The sequence below is a fragment of the Cygnus olor genome, chromosome 2 (assembly GCF_009769625.2).
Source record: "Cygnus olor isolate bCygOlo1 chromosome 2, bCygOlo1.pri.v2, whole genome shotgun sequence".
In the NCBI taxonomy this organism is placed as follows: domain Eukaryota; kingdom Metazoa; phylum Chordata; class Aves; order Anseriformes; family Anatidae; genus Cygnus; species Cygnus olor.
In genome coordinates this window covers 153,533,499-153,561,171 of record NC_049170.1, presented here as the reverse complement: position 1 = coordinate 153,561,171, position 27,673 = coordinate 153,533,499, and the positions used below count along the sequence as shown (strand labels likewise).

At 37.6% G+C, this 27,673-nt stretch overlaps 1 protein-coding gene across 5 annotated transcripts in view; it reads left to right on the top strand.

The window, feature by feature from the left end:
* Positions 1 to 27,673, top strand: part of ZFAT (zinc finger and AT-hook domain containing) — an 89,173-nt gene that overhangs the window by 47,049 nt on the left and 14,451 nt on the right. For 4 of the 5 annotated variants that reach the window (XR_005816838.1, XM_040547289.1, XM_040547290.1 and 1 more), the window contains exons 8-14: positions 4,489 to 4,576; positions 8,184 to 8,333; positions 10,845 to 11,018; positions 15,416 to 15,504; positions 19,459 to 19,597; positions 24,763 to 24,881; positions 26,628 to 26,754. Coding sequence is in view for 3 of the 5 variants with exons in the window: in XM_040547289.1 (XP_040403223.1) it covers positions 4,489 to 4,576; positions 8,184 to 8,333; positions 10,845 to 11,018; positions 15,416 to 15,504; positions 19,459 to 19,597; positions 24,763 to 24,881; positions 26,628 to 26,754 (886 nt within the window). In the remaining 2 variants the exon portion in view is untranslated. Of the gene's footprint in view, positions 1 to 4,488; positions 4,577 to 8,183; positions 8,334 to 10,844; positions 11,019 to 15,415; positions 15,505 to 19,118; positions 19,292 to 19,458; positions 19,598 to 24,762; positions 24,882 to 26,627; positions 26,755 to 27,673 lie in introns of those variants that run through there. The other variant, XR_005816839.1, reaches the window with a different exon arrangement.

Genomic DNA, 27,673 nt, shown 5'->3' with positions numbered 1-27,673 from the left:
AAAAGGAGTAGAGTGTGTTGTTGATTTCTGTATCACATTTGTCTCATTTGGGCTTGAACAATTTTTAGAATGTGGTCTTAATTTTACACTACTAATGAAACTGTTTACAAGCAGTTAAGAGTTCACACAGTCTCTTTAGAAATTAGTGGCAATACTGCCATATAGATAGTGAATTTATATTGATATATAGCACAATCATCTGTTCCTCTGTATATGTTCATAGGATAAGGTAGTTGTGTCATTCAAAATGTCACTTTATTGGTGAGTCCATTCTAATATCCTGATAACATTTATGATGTTTTGCAGCCTTGGCTGTGTTTGTCACTGCTTGATTCATTAAATATTAACTTCATAGTGGTCCATTGTTTTAAGTGCTACATAGCCAGAGTGTTGTGGGGTTTGTTTGCTTTGTTGTTTTATGGCTGTATACTAGTACAGCTACCCATGGAGTTATCTTGAAACACGTGCCTCAGAGAAGCAGAATTCTCTTCAGTGAGCTGTACGTTATAATGTAAGTAAATATTGCATCCCTTTCTTAGCACAATTTAAATTCATTTATATGAAGAGAAAGGCATTGTGTTTCCTGTGTAAGTGGCCTTATTTCATAATGAACCGTAGCACAAACAAGAAAATTCTGTGACAATAGCAGACTACTTTTTTCACTGGGTTTAAAAATGTTTATGGACCCGATTAATTCTTGATTTGTGGAATTTGAACAGTATTTTCAGTCAGAAAACTAACTATTTTGGAATTATTTTAGCTTCTTTTATATTCTCGAGTTGGCTAATAGGGGGATCAAGCAAATCTCAGGAAGTATGGATGTGACTCTGAAATGGAAGTGGTTGATTGGATTATGCAGCTAGGCCCTAACAAAGATAGATCCATCCCACCTGTTACTTTTTTTCCTTCAAAAAAACCCTCAAAGGCTTTTAAAAGGCAGGCGGTCTGATAAGGCACAGAATAAATAACTTTTATTCGTAGCAGAGGAAAACTTGCATGCTGAGAATGTGATAAAGGTATTACTACAACCTCGGTCTAAGTCCTTCTAAGTGCCTCTGTCATTGCCTGTGACAAGGGCACTCTGAAGAGCTCAAGCTGTGCTGGGGGGACCTTCTTTGGGACCCTGTGTTGTGACCTGGGAGAGCTCTGAAATACTCAATTTGCAAGAGGGGATTTCTTACAAGCCAGCTTTGAGAGTGATGGGCTTACACTGAAGGACTAGCACTGTAACAAGCTCTCAGGACAGTGACAGAAGTATACTTAAACAGTCAAAAACTAATAACTTAAGCTCCGAAAGTCTGTGACACTGACCTGGACAAACAACTATGAAAGGTTTGACTTCAGCTGTATGCATTCTGTGAGACACTGGAGCTTGGCTCTGCTCAGAAGTGCAAGTTGTTATGCTGCAAAGGACGTGTTGTGAAGATCATAGAGTCATGAGGGTTGGGTTGGAAGGGGCCTTAAAGCCCACCTAATTCCAACCCCCTGCCATGGGCAGGGACACCTCCCACCAGACCAGGTTGCCCAAAGCCCCATCCAGCCTGGCCTTGAGCACCTCCAGGGATGGGGCATCCACAGCTTCTCTGGGCAGCCTGTGTCAGTGCCTCACCACCCTCTGAGGAAAGAATTTGTTATACCTAATCTAAATCAACTATATTTTAGTTTAAAGCCATTCCCCCTTGTCCTATCCCTACACCCCCTGAAAAAGAGTCCCTCCCCAGCTTTCCCGTAGCCCCCTTTAGGTACTGGCAGGGTGCTGTAAGGTCTCCCCAGAGTCTTCTCTTCACCAGGCTGAACAACCCCAACTCCCTCAGCCTCTCTTCACAGGAGAGGTGCTCCAGCTCTTTGATCATCTTTGTGGCCCTCCACTGGACTTGTTCTAATACTTCCATGTCCTTCTTGTGCTGGGGGCCCCAGAGCTGAATGCAGGGCTCCAGGTGGGGTCTCACAAGAACAGTGTAGAGGGGGACAAGTCCCTCCCTCATCCTGCTGGCCACTCTCCTTTTGATGCAGCCCAGGACACGGTTGGCTTTCTGGGCTGCACGCACACATTGCTGGCTCATGTCAAGCTTCTCATCAGCCAAGATCATTTACCGCAGAACCTTGGTGTAGATAACTTTCTAACTGCTTGAAGAAACTCTGTGAATTATTATATTTTATTTCTTTTTACACCATCGTCATTTGGAAATACGTTTCTTGGTGCCTGTAGTCTCGTGTTGTTCCGGAAGAGTATAGCAAGAAAGTAAAGTTACAATTACAGCATTAAAGTAGTGTGTGTGGAGTGGATTTATCTTTTGTTATATAACTTTATGAAGCAAGGTATATTTGTCCTCCTGTTCTGGGCACAATCTGAAGAACTTTATAAAGATCATCAGTGCTCAACTGTAAATTAAATTTATATTGACTATTTTTATTTTTATTTTTTGATTTAAAGTATATTTTTGAAACCAGTTATATAGCAAGTCTGAGGAATAGACCGAGATCTGTAAACATAAAGTTCACCTAGCCCCTAAAGGATACTGTGCTTATGTTTTTCTTACACCTGTCAAATTATTAACGTGATCATGCAACCCAGCCTCTGAGAAAGTACAAATATTGCTAAAGAGCTTAATTAGAATTAATCTGTCAGTTTTCATTTGAGTAATGTGTTCATGTAGAAGTCCAAAATCATCAGTAGCAGGTTGGGGATAATAGGTAACGTAAGTTGAGAGATCCTATTTCCCCAAATTAACAGTTCTTTCCTGAGAGTATTTTGTTAGCATTGCAGGCTTCTTGAATCTCTTCCTCCAGAAACTAGCTAGTGGTCTGTGCTGTTCCACCTTCACTTGAGGTTCTCAGGGCTCAAAATGGCGACTGCCCCAACTCCATCTTAGCAAGATGCTCTACTTATTCTACTCAAAGGTGTTAATTCTTCAGAAGCTGCCATCTCCAGTCCCTGCCATGGTTTTCTCACAGGAGCAGATGACTTTCTAACAGTACAAGCAGAATTCTTGTGCCATTGCCATATTAACTGCAGCAAGAGTTTCATATGCCATATCCTCCTGTTAGGAAATTATTTATTGCTGTTTCAGCCAATGAGTTATTTCTTTCTTAGAGCTCTGTATGTGATACTGAATGCTAATACCTGCATAATGTTCCAAAACCCATTTACCATGAGAATCCTTCATTTTTTGCATTTCTTTTAAGAGAGAAGTCCATTTTTAAATGCATAACCGCAACATACAGACACTACTAACCACCTTGTCCTATTTTCATTAATATTCAGAGATGCTCTGTGGTCGCAGGTGAGAAATTGGTAGAGTCCAGAATTCTTTTTCTCCTTTTACTTCCAAATTTCTTTTTCATAACACAGGAGTCATTCTCTTTTTGGTACAGTAATCTCCTGTGCTCTTCAAGAAGTTTTTTGTCTTCCTGAAATAACCAGTGGAATATCTGTTCTGTAGCATCAAGTCACCTTTCCCAGTGATTGGTTTGTAGATACACATATCCCACAAGGTAGTATGTTATCTGGTTATCTGCCTAGTTGTTAAGACCTACTAGACTTCACTCTATTTGTTGTTTGATACTTCTCTCATATATTAATCTGATCAGTGCAGAGGTGAGTAGATGACCCATGTATTTGATTGAGTGTCTGTCTGTTGTGTCAGCAGTTGCTTCTGGAAAGAGCACTTTCTTCAATTTATATCAGCAGCAAAGATTATTTTAAATTGGGTAATTCTCCAATTAATGAAGTCCTGCATTTTTATGTGGAGCCAGGTGCTTCTGGAATAACGCTAAGATTACAATAGATACTACGTTAAAATTGCATATAGATAGAATTGCATCAAAGCTCTCTAGTTCAACTTCTTGGACGGTGTTAAAGCTTTTATAACATCGGTGACGCTGATAAAAGCCAGAGGAGTCTGGAAGTCTTTAAATCAATATAGTAGAATAATGCTTTATTGGTAATATGTGAAATGCTGAATATTTATAAAACGTTAAAAATGTAGCCAATAAGTAATGGCATCTGTCATTGTTAACTCTTCTGCTCAATTCCAGGCCATTAAGCAGTATTATAAATGCACATACTGGTGGATGTCTTCAGAATAATGAGATCTGATCCTTAGGTTTCAGAAGGGTGGATTTGTGAAATCACTGAAAAAAACCCTGAATATTCCTGCTTCTATCAAATAAGTTTTAGTCTGTTATGTGACTTTATCTTTCAACTCCCGATCCCCTAAAGAGTCAGCCAGAAGATAATGCTTGCATTTATTGCGCATTTTCTTGTGTGCTGTAACTTGGAACCCTACATTCATGAGGATTAATGACGTGCTTAGAATTCTTCCATATTTCTCCTTCAATTATTTCACTATAAATATCTTAATTTTTTGTTAAAAAACGGAACTGTCAGTTGTAACTTTATTGAGAACTATGTATTACTGAATAATGGCTGCAGTGATTACACTAGTGGACTGATAATGCAATCTCTTTCTTGCTTGCTTCCTTAAGGATAAAAAGAGTTATTCCTGTCCTGTGTGTGAGAAGTCATTTTCTGAAGATCGACTTATAAAATCACACATCAAGACAAATCACCCTGGTAAGAAAAAATCAGGGAAAATTTCTCAGTCTTTAGCAATAAAAGTATAAAGTTTAGAGTGAGCAGTGTAATGTGATTACATTGAAAAAAAAAAAAAAAAAACTATTATAATCTAACTATTGGGCTTGCAGGTGTTAGAGTGAAGGAGTTATTGTTCTAGCTTGTGTGTTGTGTAGTAAATCAGGTAATTGTGCTAAGCAATCTGTCGTCACCTTGCAAAGAGCTAATGTCCATCCAAAAGAGGACTTAGATGAATTCAAATTAAGTATTGGGATGTCTGGAATTAGACCCCCAGACATCGTGTAACAGCACGAGACATAACACTTGTATTGGCCATACATAAACTGACAGAAATGAGTGTATTGCACGTTACTTTATCTGTAAGTAGTTTGTTGTGATTTTAAGCTAATTCATGTGAGGTCCTTGGGCTGAATCCAGGCATGCTCAGTTGGGATGTGGCTGGGCTAAACTCCAGGGCCAACTGGAGTCTGCAGAAGAGCTCAGACTAGAACCTGCCATCATATTCTACAGCCAGTATTAAGCTGGGTTGGACAAACCTACCTGGATCCAAGCTGACCCCTGCAATTCATTCAAACTCTATTTACACCTTGCTTTACAGTGCCCTGATTTTGTTCAAGCACAACGTCCATATTTTCCTTCTCAGTATTTGTGTGATGTTGGATAGAAAGGCTCACTGCTGCTGTGGATGATGGAGAGATGACTGTATTGGGTAACATATGTTAATTAGCTCATTTTACAGTCATACTTACCACCCAATATAATTTGGTATTAAGAAGAAAAATACCAGCCATGCTCAAACTGAGTTTGGGAAAGGAAAAATCCCATTAAAATACCCTTTTTTTTGTCTCTGAAATATAATGTGTAAAGCAGCAGTTCCTTATCTTCCTACTGCCACTAGATAGTGCTAGGCCCGTGTTTTTTAACATTTTCCTTTACTCTGAGTTCAGACTAGCTCCCACTTCAGCTATCTTGTTTCCAACCCTCTTTATTTGGAGACCACTCTACAACAGTATGATTGGTGGAGGGCTTGTCATACATCCAGGAAATGTCCAGTGCACCAAACTGAGGTGAGGAAAGGTTTCTCTGCTGTGCTGTAGTCAGTGGGTATGCCACCTGGTAGGCATAAAAATTAAAGCTCAAGAGCTGTGCCTGTAAAGCTATTGTGCTGCCTCATCCGGGGAATGTACAAGGTCTCGCTAAATAATGCAGCCTGCGAACTAGCAGTACTCTCTGTACTGTGCATGGCGCCCTGCTGTGCTAAACTCATGAATTTAAATACAATGAACAATTTATTTGGTATCTGAATCCCTCTAAAAGTATAGCATAAATTTTTTGATCCAGCAAAGTGTTTTTTTAAATCTCTGGATTATAATAGAACTAAGGTTTAAAAAAAAATGCACAGCCTATTATCTTGTATCCTCATTTCTAATTCATATATGTGAATAGAACTTATCTAATAAATCTGGTATTTTGCTGCTATATCTCCATGGTGCTAAAGAAATATGTCTAAGATATGTCTGTGCAGTAGTTATGCAACAACTATTTTAATACATGGAGCAGCATTAATGCACAGATCTTTCCCCTGTGCACACTGTCCTTGTAATCAGGAGGAAATCCTTTATTCCCACAACATATTTAATTACAAGCAAAGTAAATGTAAGGGATCTGTTGGTATAAACTGTCAAGTATTGCAATGGAATGAGTGCAATTGTTTTTAAAAATGTAAATGGAAAATAATAAAGATGGAAGAAAACAATGGATGCTGTTAAAAGGAATTGAATTTTAAAATGGCACATCAAAAAATAATTTAAACTGAAATCATTTCATATTTATCATTAAAATGCTATTTCTGTAGCTCCCCTACTCTTCCTCTCTTAATAACATTCAGCACACACCCCCCCACCTCTTCCGTTTTCATCAAGTAGAAAACGTTATTAACCAGTACTGCAGTACTCCTTCCTCTTCTAGGTTTACAGAGAACAGGAGTTGAATTCTAGTCTCATGAAAGCAGTGGGACAAAACTCTATCTCTTTAGACTTGTAGAGCAGTATTTCAAACCAAAGAGAGGGAGAGAGTTTGGCTTTATTGCCAAATGATTAGGGAACTCAGCAGTGAAGGAGTCTTGGATTTTGGTCCCATGTCTGAATTACCTGCCTTTTCACCCACTGTCTAACATGCAATTTAATAGTCCTGAGACGTGAGAGATATCAACTTTCATAGATGCTTACTGAGCAGACACTAGCCTGAAGTCATGAATCAAGGATCTAAGCCATGGAAGGTACGTCAGGGTTCAGACTTGTCTGTGATTTTTCTTGTTTGAGTGCTGTAAAACATAACCTTGCTCAGTCCACAGGCTTGTGTATTTCTCTTTTGAGGCTGTCTTCCTTGTACAAAATGAGTTCAGGCAGGATTTTTGTTTTCACCGTGGAACCAGTTACCAGGAGACTAGTCATGGCAGTTCATATTTGGCAAAAATCTATGTTTAGACTGTAAATTTTAAATTTTAATAAGATTTTTTTTGTGGCATGATAAGTCATTTTCTGACTTCAAGACTTTGTGTCGTAATGTTTAGATGGCATGAGAGAGTGGTATAGTTTCATTGAGTCACTTTAGTTCATCTGAAATGCATTGAAGAATTGGTTTTATTTTTAGAAGTTTTTTTTTTTAATGTGTATTTAGGATGTTTAAATTTAATCTTCCTTATTTCACGCTTTTTCACAGTGACACCTAAAATATTAAATCATATGGAGTAGAAACTTAGAGTTGAGTGTGTTTAGCCTGAATAAAAGAAGGCTAGGAGAAGAATCTTAATTGCTGACCTGAGCTGTTTGATATAAGAGTAAGAAGGTGATAGAGCCAGAATCTTCTTGGAACCGCACAGGAAGGGACATGAGTTAAAACATCGAGATTCTGATCAGATATTAGGAGAATAATTTTGACTGTGAAGGTGGTCAAACACTGGAATAGAGTGGTTGTAGACCGACCGTTCTTGAATATGTTCAGAACATGATTGGATGTGACCCCAAGCAGCTTGGTTTACCTTTGATATTGGACCTCCTAAATTGGCCCTGCTTGGAGCAGGTGACCTTAGAGGTCTTCCAATCATACTTATTCCACGAGTCTCTTTCTGATTATCAGGCATTCTGAGGAGCATAGCAGTGGCTGAAGTGAATGGAGTCTGGAGATCCTTGACATCTCTGGAAATCTGAGGTGAAATCTTGAATAAAGACGTCTGAAAATACCGAAGAAAAAGGCACCAAATTGGTTTATTGGGAAAGTTCATTGCTGGAAAATAGTTTGTAAGCCAGTGGCACACCCAAGCTGTTATTTATTTGTTTTAACCAGACAGTGGGGACACTGAGTACACAAATCAAGAGAGAAATGTAAGAATATACTAAAAACGTTAAAGGAAAAGGTCCTAAATTTGAAGTGCTTTGCTTAGGTCTTATCTGAGTGACAGGAGGGAAAGTAAAGCTTTTAAAAATTTGAAGTGTATCAGGATCTAGCTCTTCAGTTTTAGTTATATAACAGAGAACAAATTCCCTGATGTCCTTCTGATTTTTATTATCTATTACTTTTCTCTCAGAGGTTTCAATGACTACAATTTCTGAGATTCTTGGCAGAAGAGTTCAGCTGAAAGGACTTATTGGAAAACGAGCTGTGAAATGTCCCTATTGTGATTTTTATTTTATGAAGAATGGCTCAGACCTTCAGCGTCACATTTGGGCTCATGAAGGTAATACTCTGGTTTTAAGCTTTCAGCCTTATAATCTGTCTCATATTCCACACAAACTTCACTGGCATAAAAAGAAACTGGAATCCTGTTGTTTTGATGTGTACATACAACTTCTGTGTGTATTTTAATTATATCATCAGAGTGTGGCAGCTAGCTGACGGGGACATAAACAGTGATGAAAAACCCATAAGGCAATGCTGATGATATGTAGATGTGTATGACTTCTTAAGGAAAAAAAATAGTAAGATGGTAGCGCAAAGTTTAGAAATCCCTTGGATTTAAAGTCTTGTTTACCCAATCAAAGATTATAATAGGTGGAAGACTGTTCATATGCTCTTCAGCTGATAATCTATGGAACAGATTGCATGTGGCCATTGAGCACTGTCTGGATTCTTCATCCATTCTTTTGCGTAAAGCAGATAATGGGATTTGGTACTCCTGAATTGGTCTTTTGGTTCCAAATTGGTTTTGCCCATGCAGATAATTTTGACATTTATACTAGAACTGTGTATTTGAAAGCCTTAACTGTGAGCTTACCTGCCTGAGTACTAAAGTAGTGGTCTTCAATAGCTTTCACTCCATTAAGGAGCTGAGGTAATGCAAATTGTAAGCTCAGAACAATTGCTTGTGGATTCTGTAGATAGAGTTTATGCTGCCAAGAAAGCTTGCTACCCATCTCATCGTAACTAGCAGGAGAGAGAGGTGAAGAGACATTTATTCCAAAATCAAAGCATGCAATCAAGTCTGCTTAAAAGTAGGCTATAATTCCTCCTGCTTGTAAATCTAGTTTTAAGATCATGAATATCAACCTAAGGCTGCCAGAGCCTCGTGAAACTGTTGAACTACTCTGCTAGTTCTGATATATCCAACTTTTCTTTGAAGGATTTACTTTGTCCTTGTATATCTTTGCTAGATGAGATACTGTCCATCTCTCTGTGTTACGTGGTTTAGATGGTTTGAAAGAAGTGAAATTCTAAGTGCTTGCATCTTAGACAGAAGAAAAGGTACCACTGTGTGAGCCATAAAACACAGCCTTGAACATTCAACTTGTGCTTATATATTAAGTACCTAATGAACCCATCCTAAAAGGAGGACATTCTTTATTGTAGTAAATAGAGAATTAGAGTTATCGGAAGACTTTTAGAGGGACATTTCATTGTCAGTTAGGCATGAAGTTAGGCAGACTAGATTTGACTTTTATGTGAAGGATGAACATGTCAAGACCAAAATATTTGTATTTGAGTCTAAACTCAGTACCGCCATTCAGTAGAGACGTGTTTAATTCTAAAAGGACCACCCTAACACTCCAGTGTCTTAGTAAGCTAAATGATGCTCTCAAGAGCTCAGTATCATTTACTTAGAAGATGCAGATTAAGTTTCTTATATCATAGAATGGGTTGGGTTGGATGGGACCTTACAAAACATTTAATTCCAACCCCCCTGCCACAGGCAGGCACCCTTGCCACCAGACCAGGTTGCCCAAGGCCCCATCCAGCCTGGCCTTAAACACCTCCAGGGATGGGGCACCCACAGCTTCTCTGGACAGCCTGTGCCAGTGCCTCACCACCCTCTGAGGAAAGAATTTGTTGATTTAGATTAGGTATAACTATATTTTAGTTTAAAGCCATTCCCCCTTGTCCAATCACTACATTCCCTGACAGAGAGTCCCTCCCCAGCTTTCCCGTAGCCCCCTTTAGGTACTGGCAAGGTGCTGTAAGGTCTCCCCAGAGTCTTCTCTTCACCAGGCTGAACAACCCCAACTCCCTCAGCCTTCCTAGGGGAGGTGCTCTTTGATCATCTTCATGGCCCTCCTCTGGACTTGTTTTACTATGTCCATGTCCTTCTTGTGCTGGGGGCCCCAGAGCTGAATGCAGGGCTGCAGGTGGGTCTCACAGGAGCGAAGTAGAGGGGGATGATCACCTCCCTCGCCCTGCTGGCCACGCTGCTTTTGATGCAGCCCAGGACATGGTTGGCTTTCTGGGCTGCAAGTGCACATTGCTGGCTCATGTCACCATTCCTGGAGGTCTTCAGGAAATGTGTAGATTTAGAACTAAGTAGCATGGTATAGTAGTGGACTGTAGTACTAGGTTAAAGGTTGGACTAGATGATCTTAGAGGTCTTTTCCAACCTGAATGATTCTATGATTCTATTTTGAGCTTCTCATGAAACAACAGTCCCAGGTCCTTCTCCTCAGGGCTGCTCTCAATCCGTTCTCTGCCCAGCCTGTATTTGTGCTTGGGATTGCCCCGGCCCAGTTGCAGGACCTCGCACTTGGCCTTGTTGTCCCTCATGAGGTTTGCACAGGCACACTACTTAAGCCTGACAAGGTCCTTCAGGATGGCACCCCTTGTCAACATCCAAATTTTAAAATGTCAACATTCAAATTTTAAACTGTTGACGTCATTGCCTATGTTGCTCATGCAGTCTGAAATTTCTCTCTTTCTTTCAGGGCAATGTCTACCCTCTCATCAAAATGTATAGCTTGTTTCATAGCGCGTTTTTTCTCTTCAGGTGTCAAACCCTTCAAATGTTCTCTCTGTGAGTACGCCACTCGCAGCAAGAGTAACTTGAAAGCACACATGAACCGTCACAGCACTGAGAAAACGCACCTCTGTGATATGTGTGGGAAAAAGTTCAAATCAAAAGGCACTTTGAAGAGCCATAAACTCCTTCATACTGCTGATGGTAAGTGCATGTTTATTAAACCCAAGTTTGTTTTAGGGCAATAAATACTGCCTGTACTATAGGACCTTATAAGCTTTCTTCATTTGAACACTGAGTACTACTTAAAAAGTTTGTTTATTCCCAGGAGATACTTCTGTTTGTGTCATAATTCAAAAAGTTTTCCAAATTTATTTCTGTGAAAGATGACTGTCTCTGAAATTCCCTGAAATTTTTGCTGTGGCTTTACATCCTTCTGTATCCTTTCAGAGCACTGTTGATCTCAATAGACATTGGAAAATACAAATAATTCCGTGGTTAATTTTACTTTCTTCTGGGAGAATATTATTAGGAGTTGCCAAATCCAGTAGCCCAACAGAGACAAGGCTACTGCAGCTCTGTGTTCCCGGGTCTAGCGAGTGGCAAGTTTGGGCATATATTTCTAATAAACACATGCACAGCATATGCATTTGCTCAGTGATTTTAATATTTCTGTTATAATAACAGAAAAAATCGAGGTGCAAATCCTGAAGAAAGCATTGTCCTTTATTTCAGAATTGGGGACACAACAGTGCTGTATTCCACTGTGATTTTCAAACTGATCTAAATGATTTAGCAGGAGAAGTTGTGCTGACCTTCATTATGACTTTGTACCTTAGTCTTTGTTACTCATGCAACCTTTTAAAACCTATTTCCTTTCTTTATTGACCGTGTCATTTAAATTCTTTTTCATAAAATTTTTGCCTGTTCTCTAGCACTGTCCTTTCACATAAGCACACATGCTCCCTGTTACATTCTTAGAATTTATTTGAAGTTTTTGCTCCAATGATACTTATTTAATTTTATGTACACTTATATCAATGTATATAATACTGGCAGAAGAGATGTTTTTGTTTACATTACTATGGTACATATTTTAGAAAGCGTGTATAGTATTACCAAGTCAGTAAATCTTTCCTTATTCAAAAAGCACTTTAGTATTTTCAAGTAACTTGGTCAGTGGCACGCAGATGTTGCACATATGTATAAATTACATATGCAGGAATCAGCGGGTTCACTTATCGAATTTATCGAATCTTTTGCTGATTCCTGGCAGGAGGAGAGAGCAAGCTATATTTGAATAAAAAAGGAAAGCTGGAGCACAATCAAAGATCTCTTTCTATGGTGCTGTAAAAAAAAAAAAAAAAAAAAAAAAAAAAAATCCCCACGTGGAGTTTTATTTCAAAACCTTTCTGTTTCGTTTTCTTCATCTCTCATGTCCAAATAGTGAAACTCGGTAATGAACATTGTATTTGCTTTTACCTGTTAGTTCTGTTTCTTGAACAGGTTTATAGATGTGTAAGTAATTACTGCAGTTCAGCTGAGGCTGCTTTGGAAATTTGGCACCGGTAAGAATAGCACTGGAGTAGTGCAGGAGTTAGTCTTGGGTTTAAAGGTGTGAAGCTTTTTCCAACGTTTGCGTGCACGCAAGGAGCTGTATTTTCGGATCATTTACTGCTAGGTCAGGCTGAGGCCTTGACTCTCGAGGTAATACCTCTAGTTTTTTTAATCCGGCTTCAGCCTGTCATCGGCTGTAATACCTGAGGTGAGTGCACGTTCCTTGTTGCTGCACCTCCCTCTTTGACTGGTACAAATGCAGTGCTCCAGGAATTCCTCTTACCTTTGGAAAATGCATTTTGCACTGGCTCCACGTGGGGACAGATTTCACTACCTATGGAGCTGTAGAGTCATTTTCTACACTAAGCCCACCCCAGTGAACCCTTCGTGTATTTCAAACACTTGTTAAAAATAAGGTAACATTTGTCACCAGGAGTGTACTGTATGATCTGTCAAGTGAATTTCAGCCGCTTGAATGCTGACAGTTTCTCTTTGCCCGGTGTCTCCTTGCACAGTGACAGCACTTCAAAACTTCTTACTAGCACGCATCTAGTGTTCTTCAGTTATTTCACAAATAAATGAATTTGAAAGATGTTTCTGCTGTTTATGAGTCTTGTCTTCCTGACTTAAGAGTCTAGGCAATTTTGGTTCAAATATCAGCCCTGCAAAGTCAATTTAACTGGTGGAATATAAAGTAGTTTTCTGTCTATTTTATTTCACTCGAGGGTGACATGACAGAAAACAATTCCGCAGTCCAGGCTTATTACTGGTCGTGATTAAAAATAAACCAGGAAAACTGGTTTTCATTATTTTAATTAGATATCAGAAATTGTATCAAGGCTTTTCGTAGCTATGTTTATGGAAGCTTTCACGCTCAGTATAAAACACTTTCAATTTTTTGAGCGAGATTCAGAATTTAAAGAAACCTGAGCTCTGCAGGGTAATACTTCTTCATTCTTCCTTTTGCTTCTTTTGCTTTTTGGCTAGCTTTAACACATACTTGTTCTGCTTTGATCAAATAGAGTTTGCCATCCATGGACATTTAAGAAAAGAATGCAGTCTGTCTGTATTTCGTACAGCTTGTAATTTGGCTGGACTTAGCAGGACTGGTACAATCTTAAAACACAGAGAAAGAGAGTATGAAAGCAAGACAGTAAAAGGAGAGAGATTTTGTTATTTTAAATCAAAAGGGAAAAAAGATTTGGGTGGGAATATAAGGGGAACCTACAGCATGGTTTTATCTTTGAGAGTTTCACTCTTTGCAGAGCCACAAACAGCAACAGATGTTTCTTGAAAATGTCAGAATTCTTTCCTGTTAGAGTAATGATTTCAAGGCCAAAAGCCGTCTCTTACGATCACACAGTCTGGTATCTTGCAGAATACAGGCCATAATTTAATCTAATAATTTTGCATCGCATTTCAGCGGGATTGTAATACATTTTATTAGGAATAGCTAAGCAGACTTGACTGAAAGACTTCATGTGACAGGGCATCCATCTGATTTTGAGGAAATTGTCTTAGACGTTAATCATGCCCCCTGTTAAAAATGTTGACTTTATTTTAGACTCAATCTTCTGACCATCAGCTTTCAGTAGTTGAAATTCCAGTTCTTGTTCTTCCTTTTTGTTGCTGCATTTTCGGGTTGGAGTTTCAATACCTTTCGGGTTTCAATACCTGCAGTATTGAAGCCTGACTTGGCAGGTCATAAACAAATTTAAAACATACTATGAATGCAACATATAACACTGTAGTCTTCTCTATAGAACTTAAAGAAGCACCTTTCTTTGGGTTACACTTCTGAACTGAATTAATGTTTTTTTCACCAAGCAACCTTCAAATTACATTGACTATTTAATTGTGTTGTGTTCTGTGGAAGACCTGCTTACAGCTCAGACTTTCAGTTTAAAAAGTACTTGAGAAACAGCATCTCAAATCTTTCTGTGACTTTATAGCTTGGTATCTGTAGGAGCAATGCTTGTGCAAATGTGCACCAGTTGTCATTGGACTTCCTGTCCACTGCTTTTTAGTCGATTTATTCAGTAGAGAAGAACTTCCATCATTATTTTAAATCCATACATTTTAAGGAAATATGCACCCTTGTAAAATAAAGAAATATGAATCAGCACTGCAGGGACAGGTGACAGAATTTGACTGTTCTCCCTTCTGTTTGGTAGCCACCAGTATGCAAGTCACCACATAGGAGGCGTGAGCTAATCCCAGTATGTGCTCTCTCTTGCCTTGTAGGACTGTATGTGAGACTGAGGGTTACTGCAGAGATTTAGATGAGAAAGGACAAAAAGTCATAATGAACAAGGCAAGCAGGCATCATTCAATCTGCTGCTGCTGGAGCAACTTGTGCCCATTGTTTTTAGAACTGTGTAAGCAAAAGTGAAAGGTGGGAACACAAGGCTTCTGTATTATTTGCTGTATTAAACCTATTTCATTCTATGACACATTTTATTTCTCCTTAAGCCTGTGTAGAAATCGCTTCTAAAGTCATTTGAATCATTATTGGAAGAGTAGAGCTAAATATATAAGGAAATCTTGTGGTAAAAATAATACATCATGTCATACCCTACCAGAAATACACCAAGAAAGCATGCAGAGAAAACTGAGAAAATTTCAGTGTATTTGAATCGTAACAACTCAGTGCCAGAGCCAGAAGTAGGGTAAACGCATGACCAAACATTGGTGTTTTAAAGATTTACAAATCTGCTGTAAGAGTAGCAAAATAAAGGTGCCTGCAGTTGTAAATCCTCGATTTCCTTCTTCCATTTAGGCTCTGCTGTAGTGATTCTTTCTCTTTTTCCCCCAAGAGACTATTCCAGGAGCATCTGGACTAATTAATGCTTATAATTTGAAGATGACACTCAAGTCTTTTTTCTTCCTTACTGCTCTTAGCCCAAAATATAACCAAAATTTTGGAGAACAGCTGCCAGACTTAGAGTAGCGTTTATTTTGGAAATCATCTTTATGAGGAAATATAACCAGGAGATTTTGGAAAATTAAATAAAGTGATTCTGTTTTTTCTACTCCCATTTCAGGAAAGCAGTTTAAATGTACAGTGTGTGACTATACAGCTGCGCAAAAGCCACAGCTCCTCCGTCATATGGAACAACATGTCTCTTTCAAGGTAACAAAACATATTAATCATGGTTATTGATAACATTTGGAAATATATGGAAATTCAGACAACAGTTTTAAAATTAGCACATTTTCCTCCCTGGTCACAATTACTAATGTAATTATTATGTAATTTATTAATTTATTTATATATATATATATATATATATATATTAATATTTTAGGAATTTTGCCTTTATATTCAGACTTCTGTGATAGATTTTTGTTCATAGACAATTCATATTTAGAATCTTTACTTGCCAAACTTATGTAAGTTTTGCAATATAAAACAAACATCACTGTTTTTTTCTGACTGTCATTCTTTGAGATATCTAATCTCATATACCTAAAAATGTCCTGGGGAAGTAGGAAAGTAAATCCCATCCATCACTGTTCGTTGCACACCTTAATCTCTGAAAGTTTGCCAGTCTCATGTGCTGTAGATGAGTTCATATACTTGAAGAAAATTGAACAGAATTAATTTTAAAACACCCCATTTATCTGAAATGTGTCTTGGAAAGAATTTTGAAGATTGTTAATGTTTCTGTGAAGTGTTCAGATGAGAGATACATTTTTTATTAATAAACTGTAGTATGGTTTTACACCCAAATTTCATATTGGTTCTCAGCATGATAGGTCTTGATGTAATGAATTGTGAAATGTTATATTCAGAAAACAGAAATGATACTAGTTTCTTTTCCAGAAAAATCCAATATTTTGTATACATGAAAATGTTCATTTTAATATAACATTTTATCTTGGCAATGAACATATTTCTTATAGAAAATGTCATATTATTTTGATATGCAACATTTTTCATTATCTGACAAATTAGTTTGCTTCTGTAGAGAGTACCCTTCAACCATTCCTCCATAAAGCAGAAAGGAAGACAGTCTTTTGATTCATGGTTTGAATTTTGGAAGACAAGACAAATAAGAAAATGAAGCAAGTCATCCAGAGAGATAACAAATTTTGAACAAATACTTTTTCTTTCTTAAGTATGTGGTTTTACTCTATAATTATATCCTTTATTTAAAATATTTTTTCATAGGTGGACATACACATTAGTCTTCTTAATGGCTAATGAGATGAAAGTACTCTTAATGCAACTCTTGAAACACTGATGGTTCTGACCTCAGGATAGGTTTTAGAACTGTTGACCCAGCACCTCTTTGCAGCATTAAAATGTGGCTATTCAATGCGTTATTAAGAGAACTGCAAAACGCTGAAAAGGAGTTAAAAAACTGTCTCTTAGTAACATTTTGCCTCCTTCTGGGATAGTTGCTTGCATGCATATCAAACTCAAAAAGGTATGCCAGTAGTGATATGACCTAACGATAATTTAATCCAGCCTATTTCCAAGCTCTGTGTCACTAGAGTCACAAGGCCCTGGTGATTCACAGGTACCTCTAGAGAATCTGGATATCAGGATACTCACAAAAGTGAATTCCAGAGCTGCAGAGACAAAAGAAGTTAGTTTGTTAATTGTCTGAGCATTGTTTTTTCTAACTGGACAGTGAGTTACTGCTGATAGCTGGAGATCAGAATGCCAAGTAGCACATGAACTCATGTTTCTGGCTACTTCACTTCAAGATGTACTGGAAGAAAAAGAATGTGTATTAAAAAAGCGATTATCAACATTTGATTGGTTCAATTTAAATTTAGGTATCTGAGGAGTTGAAATGGATTGGGTTTTGGGTTTTCTTTATATGTACGTTTAAAGATAGATGAGATCTTGGTGACTATTGTTCTGCTGCTTTTCTAGTCTACAGATCATCACATTGTATAGAACTTTTTGATTTCATTTCAGCTAAACCAAAGCAGGTCACAAGAGATTTTCCTTTACACGGGAGAGGAAATGGCTCAAACACTTTTCTGGTGAACACCCAGTCAGTACTTATGCAGAATCTGAAGAAAAAGTGACAGCTTGATGTAGTTAGAAAGATGTGCAGATGCAGAGTGACATAAAAAGTAGTAGAGTAGATGTGGATAACCAGAGAGAAAACAAATTAAAGATTAAGAAGGTGTTTAGGTTACGGTATGTGAAACTGAAAGGCAATGGAGACTAAGTTAGTTAAAAGATACTCAGAAGCAGCTAAATGCTACAAGAGAGGAATAGTTCAAAATAAAAACTGCTGCATTAATATAAAACAATGTAAAGATTTGGTAATATTACCTTTTTTGTTGTTGTTGTTCGTATGTACCATTTACTAATGCTTGTCACATTATTAAAAGTGTTGCTGTTACATGACTTCAGTACATTTTTTTGGTCAGTTAAAAAAAATGTAATTTGCGTGGCTCTCAGCATTTAATGTACCTTTAGTCAAGTGGTTTTTTAAAACCTCTTTTGAAAAGAGCATTTCTAATCAACATACACTTCATCATTTAGTGTATTCTCACAAATATTAAAATTGCTGGCAGCATTTCAGATAAAGAAGTTCCATTCAGATGTATCATTCATTAATTTCTCTATATGTAGATGCATTGTAACTGATGAAAACCCTACCGGTTAGTGATATGTGCATGTCCTTTTTTACCGTTCTCAAATTCTGGCACTCATTCTTTTAGACAGATTTATTGCAATATCGATATTGGGCAGTTTTGTAAGATATATTCAGATAGTTTTTATTGTCAAGAATATTGTCATTTGACATTTTAGCAATTTTTTGTGACTGTCAAGCTCCATCAGTTTGCACTGTAGATAGTAGTAGTGCAGTGAAGTTGCTGCTGTTGCACCAGTTATCATACAGCTCAAAGGAATCGACAGGACATCCAGAAAACAGCCCTTTTCCATTAGGGCTTGGAGACACTTGTGAAAGTTGCAGAAAATGGTGAAACTGGAACAGTCATGGGCAATAATAGAGGTCTTGGGGAGATTTCTCTGCCACAGATGAGATTTCCCCGTGTTTGTATGTTTGTTTCTTGTCATGATATTTCATACTCTGTACTCAGGTGAACTGTGCGAAGTAATCGTAATTAGTTGCCTTCCAGATAGCATAAAAGACTGCATGTTGTTCAGCTTCTTAATAGGCATTCCTGTACCGGCTGTTTTTTGACGACTAGCTTTGGGTGGGTCTGGTTGCTGTGCATGAAGCATTTTGCATCCCATTCTGAGGAACTTCACTTTCCCCGAAGTCAATGTCCACGTTCTGTTTCAGGCCTCAAATGGTTCTGCCCAGCTTCCTGAAACAGTTACCTATCTCACTCAGTAGCTCCTCAAAGGCTAGCTTTAGGCACAAGGGCTTGTTTTCCATAATGTTGTCTTTAGCAATGTCTGTCGCTGTCAGTTGAAGGGAGACATGTTCTTAAAAATTAATTAATTTAGGTCCCAGAACTTAATTCGTACCACCAAGTCAGTACTGCTTGTCAGTGCTAGGTTAGAGGTTGGACCAGCTGATCTTAGAGGGCTTTTCCAACCTGAATGATTCTGTGCTTCTGTGATTCTAAGTTGTGGTACAAATGTGAGAGCCAGTGAAAGGCAAGCAGTTAGGAGCATATTGAAGACAGCAGTAAAAGAAAGGGAAGAGATCAACTTTGTCAGCTGTGGGTGTCTGTTAAATTAGCTTGGGTGTACAGTCACGTTGTACCTTCATTTATTTTAGTTCTCTCACTCCCTCTTTTCAGACAAGAGTTACTTTGCTCACGGCAGCTGAGTCATTTACTTGTAGTCAAAAGTCTCTGCATGGTCAGATCATCAATTATGAAAATATGCAGTTTATTGAATTATGAAAAGTACTAATCTTATAATCCTGAGAATACGTGGTGCCTTGCATATAATGGCAAGCACTAAATTCTAGGTAAGATTTATTTACAACTTCCATTTACGTTGAATTTTGGAAGGTCTCCTTGGAAAATGCCCGATCTGGAAATCAGCAGGGTTTCTTTGGATCTAAACATCGCAGCGTAGACCTATTCGCTGAAGAAGTCAAGAAATGCTTTCTAATGTTTTCCTTTTTGGTCCTAGCCTTTCCGTTGTGCACACTGCCATTATTCCTGCAACATATCTGGGTCCTTGAAGAGGCATTACAACAGAAAGCATCCAAATGAAGAGTACGTAAATGTAGGTTCTGGGGAGCCTGCAGCAGAAGCCCTTCTCCAACAAGGTATAGCTCCCCTATATAGGACTTGTTATTGTTTTTTGCTGAAGCAAACTTGATTTAAATATAAGCTTTTGCAGGATATACGTTCCTCTTTATTGGGTGTTACATTATAAATCATTACGATTTTCTAGAAATTCTGAAACTCATTCCTTGCAGTGTCTGAGTGCAGGTAAAGAAAACTTGCTGCTTGTCTGATTCCCTTAAGTAGTTTTGCTGCTTTACACTGGGCAGATGAACCAAAGCAAACAATTGACTCTGCAGTCAGATACTTTTCTGAGTGTAAAATGTACTTAGCGGTTCATGAAGCACAAAACTTTTTAGGTTCTAGTGCCTGGTGTTGAGGATATAAAGCCAAATTAAATATAAAATTGTGTTGAAAATATTTTAGTGTTTATTAGAGTTAATTTTATTACTTTGCTTCTTTAGAAGATGCTTTTCCTATTTTATTTCTTTTTGACAAAAAACAGAAGAATTTTTCAGGAATTCTGAAACCAGAAATAACCTATAGTACCTCTTTGTCTATTAATTTCTGAGCAGAAGTGTGTTGTAGAATTTTGCAATTATTTTCACAGGCAGCGAAAGTCATCAGAGAACCTGCAGTTGTTTCAAAGATCTAATAGTTATGTGGTCGATCCACAAAGTCACTGTTCTGTAGTAGGGCTGGTGAAAGCAGAACTCTGCAATATCCAGAACTTTGTTTAACTTGTCAAATTTCTGAGCAGTAAAAGGAATTATTTGTCCATAGATTGAATTCTGTAAATATGATCCTTAATTTTGTATTAACAATGTTTTCGAACAAATAGAATTAATCATGTATTGATTAAGTTTTCCTTTCCCTTTTGGGAGCCCGATAACTGCACTTCTGAAAATACATTTTTTTTTCACTTCAGGGGAAAAGAATTAAAGTTGAGAATGCAGGAATCTTCTGATAATGTAGACATTGGAATGAGATTAAAGGGAACAGCCTTTAATTTTTTCTGTGGTAGACATTGTCATCTTTGACTGTGCATCCTTCTTTCTCTTCCTTTCCTTACAGAGCATTCACATTTCTTGTACTACCACTAGTGCTGTGCTTGCTTCCCAGATATTGAGCTGCTGTGTATGGTCAATAAAGGGGCTTCAAACTCATGTAGTAGCTACTGAGCCTGTGCTTCTTACCATAGCTCTGTCATGAAGAAAGCCATGCTAGTGGCTGCACTTTTCCCCCATGCAACCACCCTTGCCAGCTCCATTCCCTAATATGTGACCCATTGCGTGGAGTGTTACCTGGGGACTAAAAATAAAAATGGGAGACCCGCAGACTTCTTATCAGAATGTAGAAAGATGATTTTTTTTTTTCTAAAGTGTCTTGGTATCACACTGGGGAAAAGAATGTTTCTTTTGGAAGACTGAGTTGGGATTTGCATTTGGAGTTGATATACTTGAATGCTATTGAAGTTAATAAAAATTTTCCTAATTTTGGGATAAGATTTTCTGAATCTGGCTCGCAGCACAAACAGATCAATGTGGACGTATTATACAGAATGACAAGGTGTGTGTTTCTGAGTTGCTTGGGTCAGCAGTTGCTGCAACCTGCTGCCTAACTAGCCTCTATCAAGTTTCAATTTACCATATTCATAGACCTGAAAGCAATTTTGGAAAATTATTCATGTATTCCTATAAGGGGAAAAAGACCATTCAGACCCAGTATTAAACAAGTCCTTTGAAATTAAAGGACTGTAGACAAACAAGAAAAGGCAGGAGAACCAGTGAATGAATGGGTTTGGAAACAAATTGAGAAGGGAAACTAACAAAGATTAGCACCTAATGAAAACTGTCTGTCCCTATTCATCTTTTTGTGTTCTGCCTCTTCTAAATTACTGAGCCCAGAGTGAATTGTCTCAGATGTGCTCATCTTTTATTTTCCACTCTCATCACCTGGTTTATGACTGACTGCATTGCAGACATTCCAAATACCTTGACTGGAAACACCTACAGGAGTGTAAACTGCTGGATTCTGCTCTAGATCCCTCGAGTGCTCAAAGAATAGAAGAGGGAACAGGCTCCTATGAGCAACTGTCTTGCCAGGGACAGGCAGCAGTATTGCTCTTCTGGGTTTATGTTCGAGATTAGGATCAGAAAAATTCCTTGGTGGTGGTGGTTTGTTTTTTTGTTGGCTTTCTTGGTTGGTTGGTTGGTTTTCTGTTTGTTTTGGTGGTGGTGGGTTTTTTTTTTGTTTGTTTTGTTTTGTTTGTTTTTTAAGAAAGTCTATGAAAATGACATTTATTTTGATATTTTAAAATAATAAAGAAAAATGTATACTATAAGAATTTGATGCAGTCTGCACAGGGAATAACCGGGCATTCCCTTACTATTTTCCCCTACTAACTTGCTCATTTGTTAGCTTCCTTTTTTAGTTTAATTTGTTCTCTAGTACTGGGCCAGTCACATACAATTTTTTCTCCAAATTGTTTATTTGCTTGTAACTTAATTTCACTTCCATCCCTTGCTTTGCATGCTCTGGAAGATGTTTTTTCTGCTTTTGTTCATGCAGCAACTTGTGTAGTACGTACGTATGATCCATTTGTGTCCTCTGTGTTCTATTGCACCACTGTCACCACTCCAGCAGACAACAGTAGCTGTCTTAAGAAAATGTTAGGCATGAGCTGTATAATGTTTGTGTGCATTGCTGTGTTACAGACATCAGATTTGGTATGAAAAGTAGATAAGGTGTGTCATTTATTGGCTCCCTATACGTTGCCAATTAATTTTAAAGAATTGTGTGAAAATTAATTTTCCTGAGCTTTGATACCAATTCTCTGATATAGAATTATATATTATCAGTTTGACTCTATGCTTCCATAGTTGTTCTTTAATTAAAGTCACAGTAACAAAAGTTGCAGCTTTAATTAATCTGGTGTATTGTTATAATAGTTCCAGTATCAAATGATGTGGGCAAGTCCTCTCTTTTACAATGGTGTTTTTGCTAATAATACAGATTAGCGTGGAATGAGTATTTCGTTTCATTTTCTCTAACCGATAATATCTTTGTCCTAATCTGAACCAAGGTATTTTCCTTTTGTGAACTGCAGAGTTTTAAGCTCACTAACAGAGAAATTTTATTAGTATTGTTCAGAGACAGAGTATTGGGTGTCTGCTATAATAGTGAAGTTTGGTGAAGACTTGCACTAGATGGAGAGCAAAGACTGGAAATCCTAGAGGAATAATAAGTGTCAATGGAAACACCCTTGTAACAGAGGGTAGTTATCTTCTGTTTTACCAAAATAGAAAGTTTCTTTTCACCTGGTAGAATGCCAAATGGTAAATTTCCATTACTGTGAAACGAAATGATTTTTCTAATCGCCTTATTCATAAAAGACTATGTGCAGTGAGAACTTGGTTTATAACCAGCTTATGCGAGTATGTTTGAAGCATTTGAACGTGATGGGTAACAGTCATCATTTGCCATCCGGTGAAGAAACTGAGATCTGACATTTGACCAAATGACTTCCGTAAGAAAAAGAAGTAGAGGCTTTTTAATCTAGTGTATAAATCTGAACACTTATGATTTCATCATGCTCAGTTTTTTTGTTTTTGTTTGTTTGTTTGTTTTGCTTTTTTCTTTAACCCATAATGCTGCATACTCATTAATCATGGTGCTAAATTCATGCCATTTATCACTTTGTAGGTAAACAGAAAACCTAGGTTTACAGTTCTATATGTTAACATAAACAGCAGAAACCCGAAAAAGCAAAGATAGTTGGGTGCAGATGGCAGGTTGTTAACTCTTCTTGGTTTGCTTTAACAACGTGCCAGAAAACTTAATAATGTTTGCTTGAAACTTGAGAAAGCTAGAACAATGATCTTCAAGGAGGTACTTTTTTTTTTTTTTTTTCAAAACCACTGAAGTATTTCTCTGCTGTGCATGTTAAGTATTAAGGTTTCACTGCTGTTTATAAGCACTTGCAGAAAAAATATACCAGCACTTACTGAAAGAGTACAATTGTGCTATGGCTTGGGGCTGCATCCTGAAAGCCAGCAGACCAGGGCTTTGTAAGACACCAGGGAACCAATATTTAAACCTAAAACTTCAAGAGACCCCAGTCCTCTAGATTTTTTGAATATGCATGCAATTTCCATTTGAAGCTGCAACTATGTGTAATGGAGCAAATATTAAAAACAGTCTCTAAGGAACTCTATGATTTGAAATAAAAGAGTATTCAGAGTACCAAAGTATTTGTTTATATTTATTTAATACATGTGATAGGCTTTGTTTGTGTTGGGCCTGAAGCAGAACATAAGTCACAGGAACCCTTGGTCTTCACAGACGTTTTCCTTGGAAACTTGGGCTCATCTCTGTGAGTGCTGCTTAGTCTGAGTTTGAAGCAGAATCACGAGTGTGGGAATGATTCTGCACAGGCTGAAACATCCCTTGTTTTTACAGAGAGTTTGCGTGTGACCAAACCGAAGAATGGGCTGAGGTTGATCAAACTTAGTACGTTGTCATTCATTGGAAAAACTTTTCCCTTCCTAATGCCTGTGCCACTTCTAGAATGGCTTTTGTTAGCAAAGCAACAGCTAGAAAGCACAAGCTCTTGCCCAGTAGATAAGTTATTATTTACTTTGCAATTTAAGTTCTTTCTGTTGCATTCTGGCATCCTTTAACATCTAGCTCCATAGACTTGAAACCAATACTTTTTATGTGGCTCTAATTACAGAAATGAGGCAGTATCTCAGACTGATGCAGGTAGCTGTATGTTCCTGCTCCTTCTTTCTAATTGGTCTGTGGTAGGGGTTCCCTAGGGAGAGAGGTGTAAAGGGAGGGAAAGATGGGAAGGGCATTCCTGCAACTTTGCATCCATCACAGGGAGGCGTGCAGGCAGGGATGCAGGATTGCTAAAACTTTCCAGATAGGTGAGTTGCTCCAGACTCCCTCTATTACCACAATTCCATCATCCAAAATTGTCTTTTAAGCATTGTACACCTACTTCATTGTTTTTTGTTTGTTTGCTTGCTTGTTTGTTTGTTTGTTCCTCTTCTTGTATGTTGGACTGATGGTGAAAGCAAAGCTTACTGAGTTACAGTTGTGTGGCTTAGTAGAGATGGAGTCAAATGAAATGCGTCTTTACTGCCTTGAAAAGTACTTAATATAAAAATAACCAAATGAATTTATTTTTGTTTCCTTGTAGGTGGCATTAAGTGTCCTGTTTGCAGTTTTGTTTATGGTACAAAATGGGAGTTCAACAGACATCTTAAGAACAAGCATGGAATGAAGCTGGTAGAACACGATGGGGAGACAAAGTGGGAGGTAAAGCAAAGTTGCCATGGCTTTGGCCCTAAGATTTTAAAAAATTATGGAGAGAAAGTTAAAAAATATTCAAAAACGTGTTCTCAACTCTATTTAAGATCAGGAAGTCATGTGGTCTCTTAGCTCCATTTTGAATACATACACTGCTGTCACTGTTAATCTTGACTGCTTTCATAACTGGTAGGATCAACAATGTTGTAAGTGTTTATTTCTGTATAGGGAGGGCTCTAATCCTCTGTTTGCTGCACAAAGACTGAAAATTTTAGCAAAAAATCATAAAACTGAAAAAACTTACTGCCTTTACTGTATGCCAAATATTCACTGATGTTAAGTCAAAAATGCACAAAGCTGTGAAGTTATATTGAATTAATGAAAGAAGCTTATGACTTGGTCCAGACAACGTTAGACTAGAATGTTAGACCTGAATTTGTAAGTTAATAAGCTAAAAATGATATTATATGAAATATTTCATTATATTAAACGGTTATTATAGAGAGTAAGTCTTCCACCATTTATTCTGTGTTTCTGGCTTCAGTCCAAAGCATGTGGGAGTCACAGTATCAATGATTAAGATCAGAGCTTAAAAAATTTAAATTATACTTTAGAAGTTAGGTCAGGAAAACAAAGCAAAACAATAAAACAATCAAACCACCACCTGGATTTTCTCAGTTTGGGTGGGGTAGCGCCGCTACCTTAATCAGCCATAACATTTTAAGCTGTAACATGGGTAGCAATTTGTTTTAAAATGAAAACAGTTACTCTAATAAAGCAAGATTGAGCATAGATGCAGAAGCTGTGACAAAACCACAGAATTATCCAGATCTTATATTAAAAATCCCAGTTAGCACGCTGAGTATGCCATTGCCTGATTAGGCTGTTGTTGGTGTCCAGCGACAGGGAAATCCAGAAGTCAGTTGCAGTTGTCTGATCTCCACAGTTTAAGACCCATTCTGGATTTCAAGCCGTCTAGCCCTAAGCATAAGCATAATGCCTGATTTGGAAGTGCCGTCCTGCAAGTTTGTGTTCAACAGTTCTTCAGTATCCATGAACAGAGGGTAAAATCCTCAAAACTATCACAGTAGGTTCTGTATGGACAGTTATTCAAAGATGAAAGGGCAAGTATTTTAAAATGTATCCATTTGCATTTCACAAACTGTTCTGCATCCACCCTCCCAGTTGATGCCCAAACATGAGGGCCCCAAGGATTTGAGCCTGTCTCTGCTATTGGAAATGCTATAAATAAAAAAGTCCCATCGGGGGAGAAGTACATGTAAACAGCTTGTCTTGAAAAAACACGGTTATGGAAAAATATTTTTTTTCTAAAATAAAATGCCATTTTCAAATGTAAGAAGCATTTTACCAGATCTGCAAAGACAAGTCAAAGACAAGAATTACAGACTAATTTTGCCCAAAACATCTTTACTAGACCATGACACAGCAGAAGTCTGTTATTAGGTATAGAATAACTATGCAACAGAAATGAAGTCAAGATCATTTAGTGTGTTGAAAACAACTCTTGGGGAAAAATCTCGAAGAATAAAACTTTAAGATGATATCCCAACTTCTAGATAATGTTTCTCATGAATTCTGTTTCACCCTTGATTTCTATAACTCTTGTTACAATAATTAATGTCCAAAATTCATTCCTTTGAACTCATAACTTCAGTTGTTCTCTAATTTGCTAAAAAAATTTGCAATTCTATGATTCTCTGATTATCCATGCATTGACTTGGTTTTGTTTTCAAGTTAACTGCCGAAGTTTCTGAAGAAGCATCCACTCAGTATCTCCATATCACAGAGGCTGGAGAAGACGTTCAAGGCACTCAAGCTGCTGTAGCTGCATTGCAGAACCTTAGATATACTTCTGAAAATGGTAAATTACCTGTTTGGGGGTTGGAATACCAAATATATATTTTTTCATAAATATCTCATTCTTTTCAGTATACTGGGCAATATGTGATATCCTGTGAAACTGTTAAAAAAGATGAAATTTGTCATCCAGAACTTATTTCTGGGGGTTTTATATTTTTTCTCCAAGGGTAAGTAGTGAGAAGTGACCATTGCTTATGAATTTCTGTGTCCTTAAGTCATTAATACTTATCACACTCTACTTTGCACTTTATTATTAGATGTGTGGAATTTCCTGCTTGTATTATTGAATATATTGTGAAATCAGCTGTCTTGGCAAAGTAGATGGTGTGTATCTAATGGCAATTCCCTTGCTATCATTTTTCTTCCTGCTTAAGTCAGCCAGCCTGCAGAAGTGACACAGTGGAATAGCTCATTTACCATGTTCCTAGGACAGTACTAACAAACTTAATTCTAATGATGCAGAAAACAGAGTAAGCTGTTTCAGTATCACATTGAATAAGAACAAGAGAGGATTTAGATCATGATTACTAAGTCGGGAATAAGAAAAACTAGAAGAAAAGAAAAAAAATGTTCACGTTTCTGAGAGTATTAAAACATCAGAGACTAGAATCAGTGTTCATATATTTTGAATATATGAGTAAATGCAGTGGCTATCAGAAGATTGCATTTTACAATTGTGAACTTTATTGTTCATACTACAGGTATGTTTCTCAAGCTCCCATTTTTATCAGAATTTCCAAGCACATTGCAGTTCAGTTATGCTACTAACAATTTGTGTGTATTATTTTACTTTAATCAGTGAGAATTCCAAATGAGTAAAAATATCTGGAGAAAATTGTCTTAAGCTATTATATATTTAAATTAATGTAAGCAAGATCCTGGAATGTGCCGTACATAACAGTTTTGACTTTAAACATGAG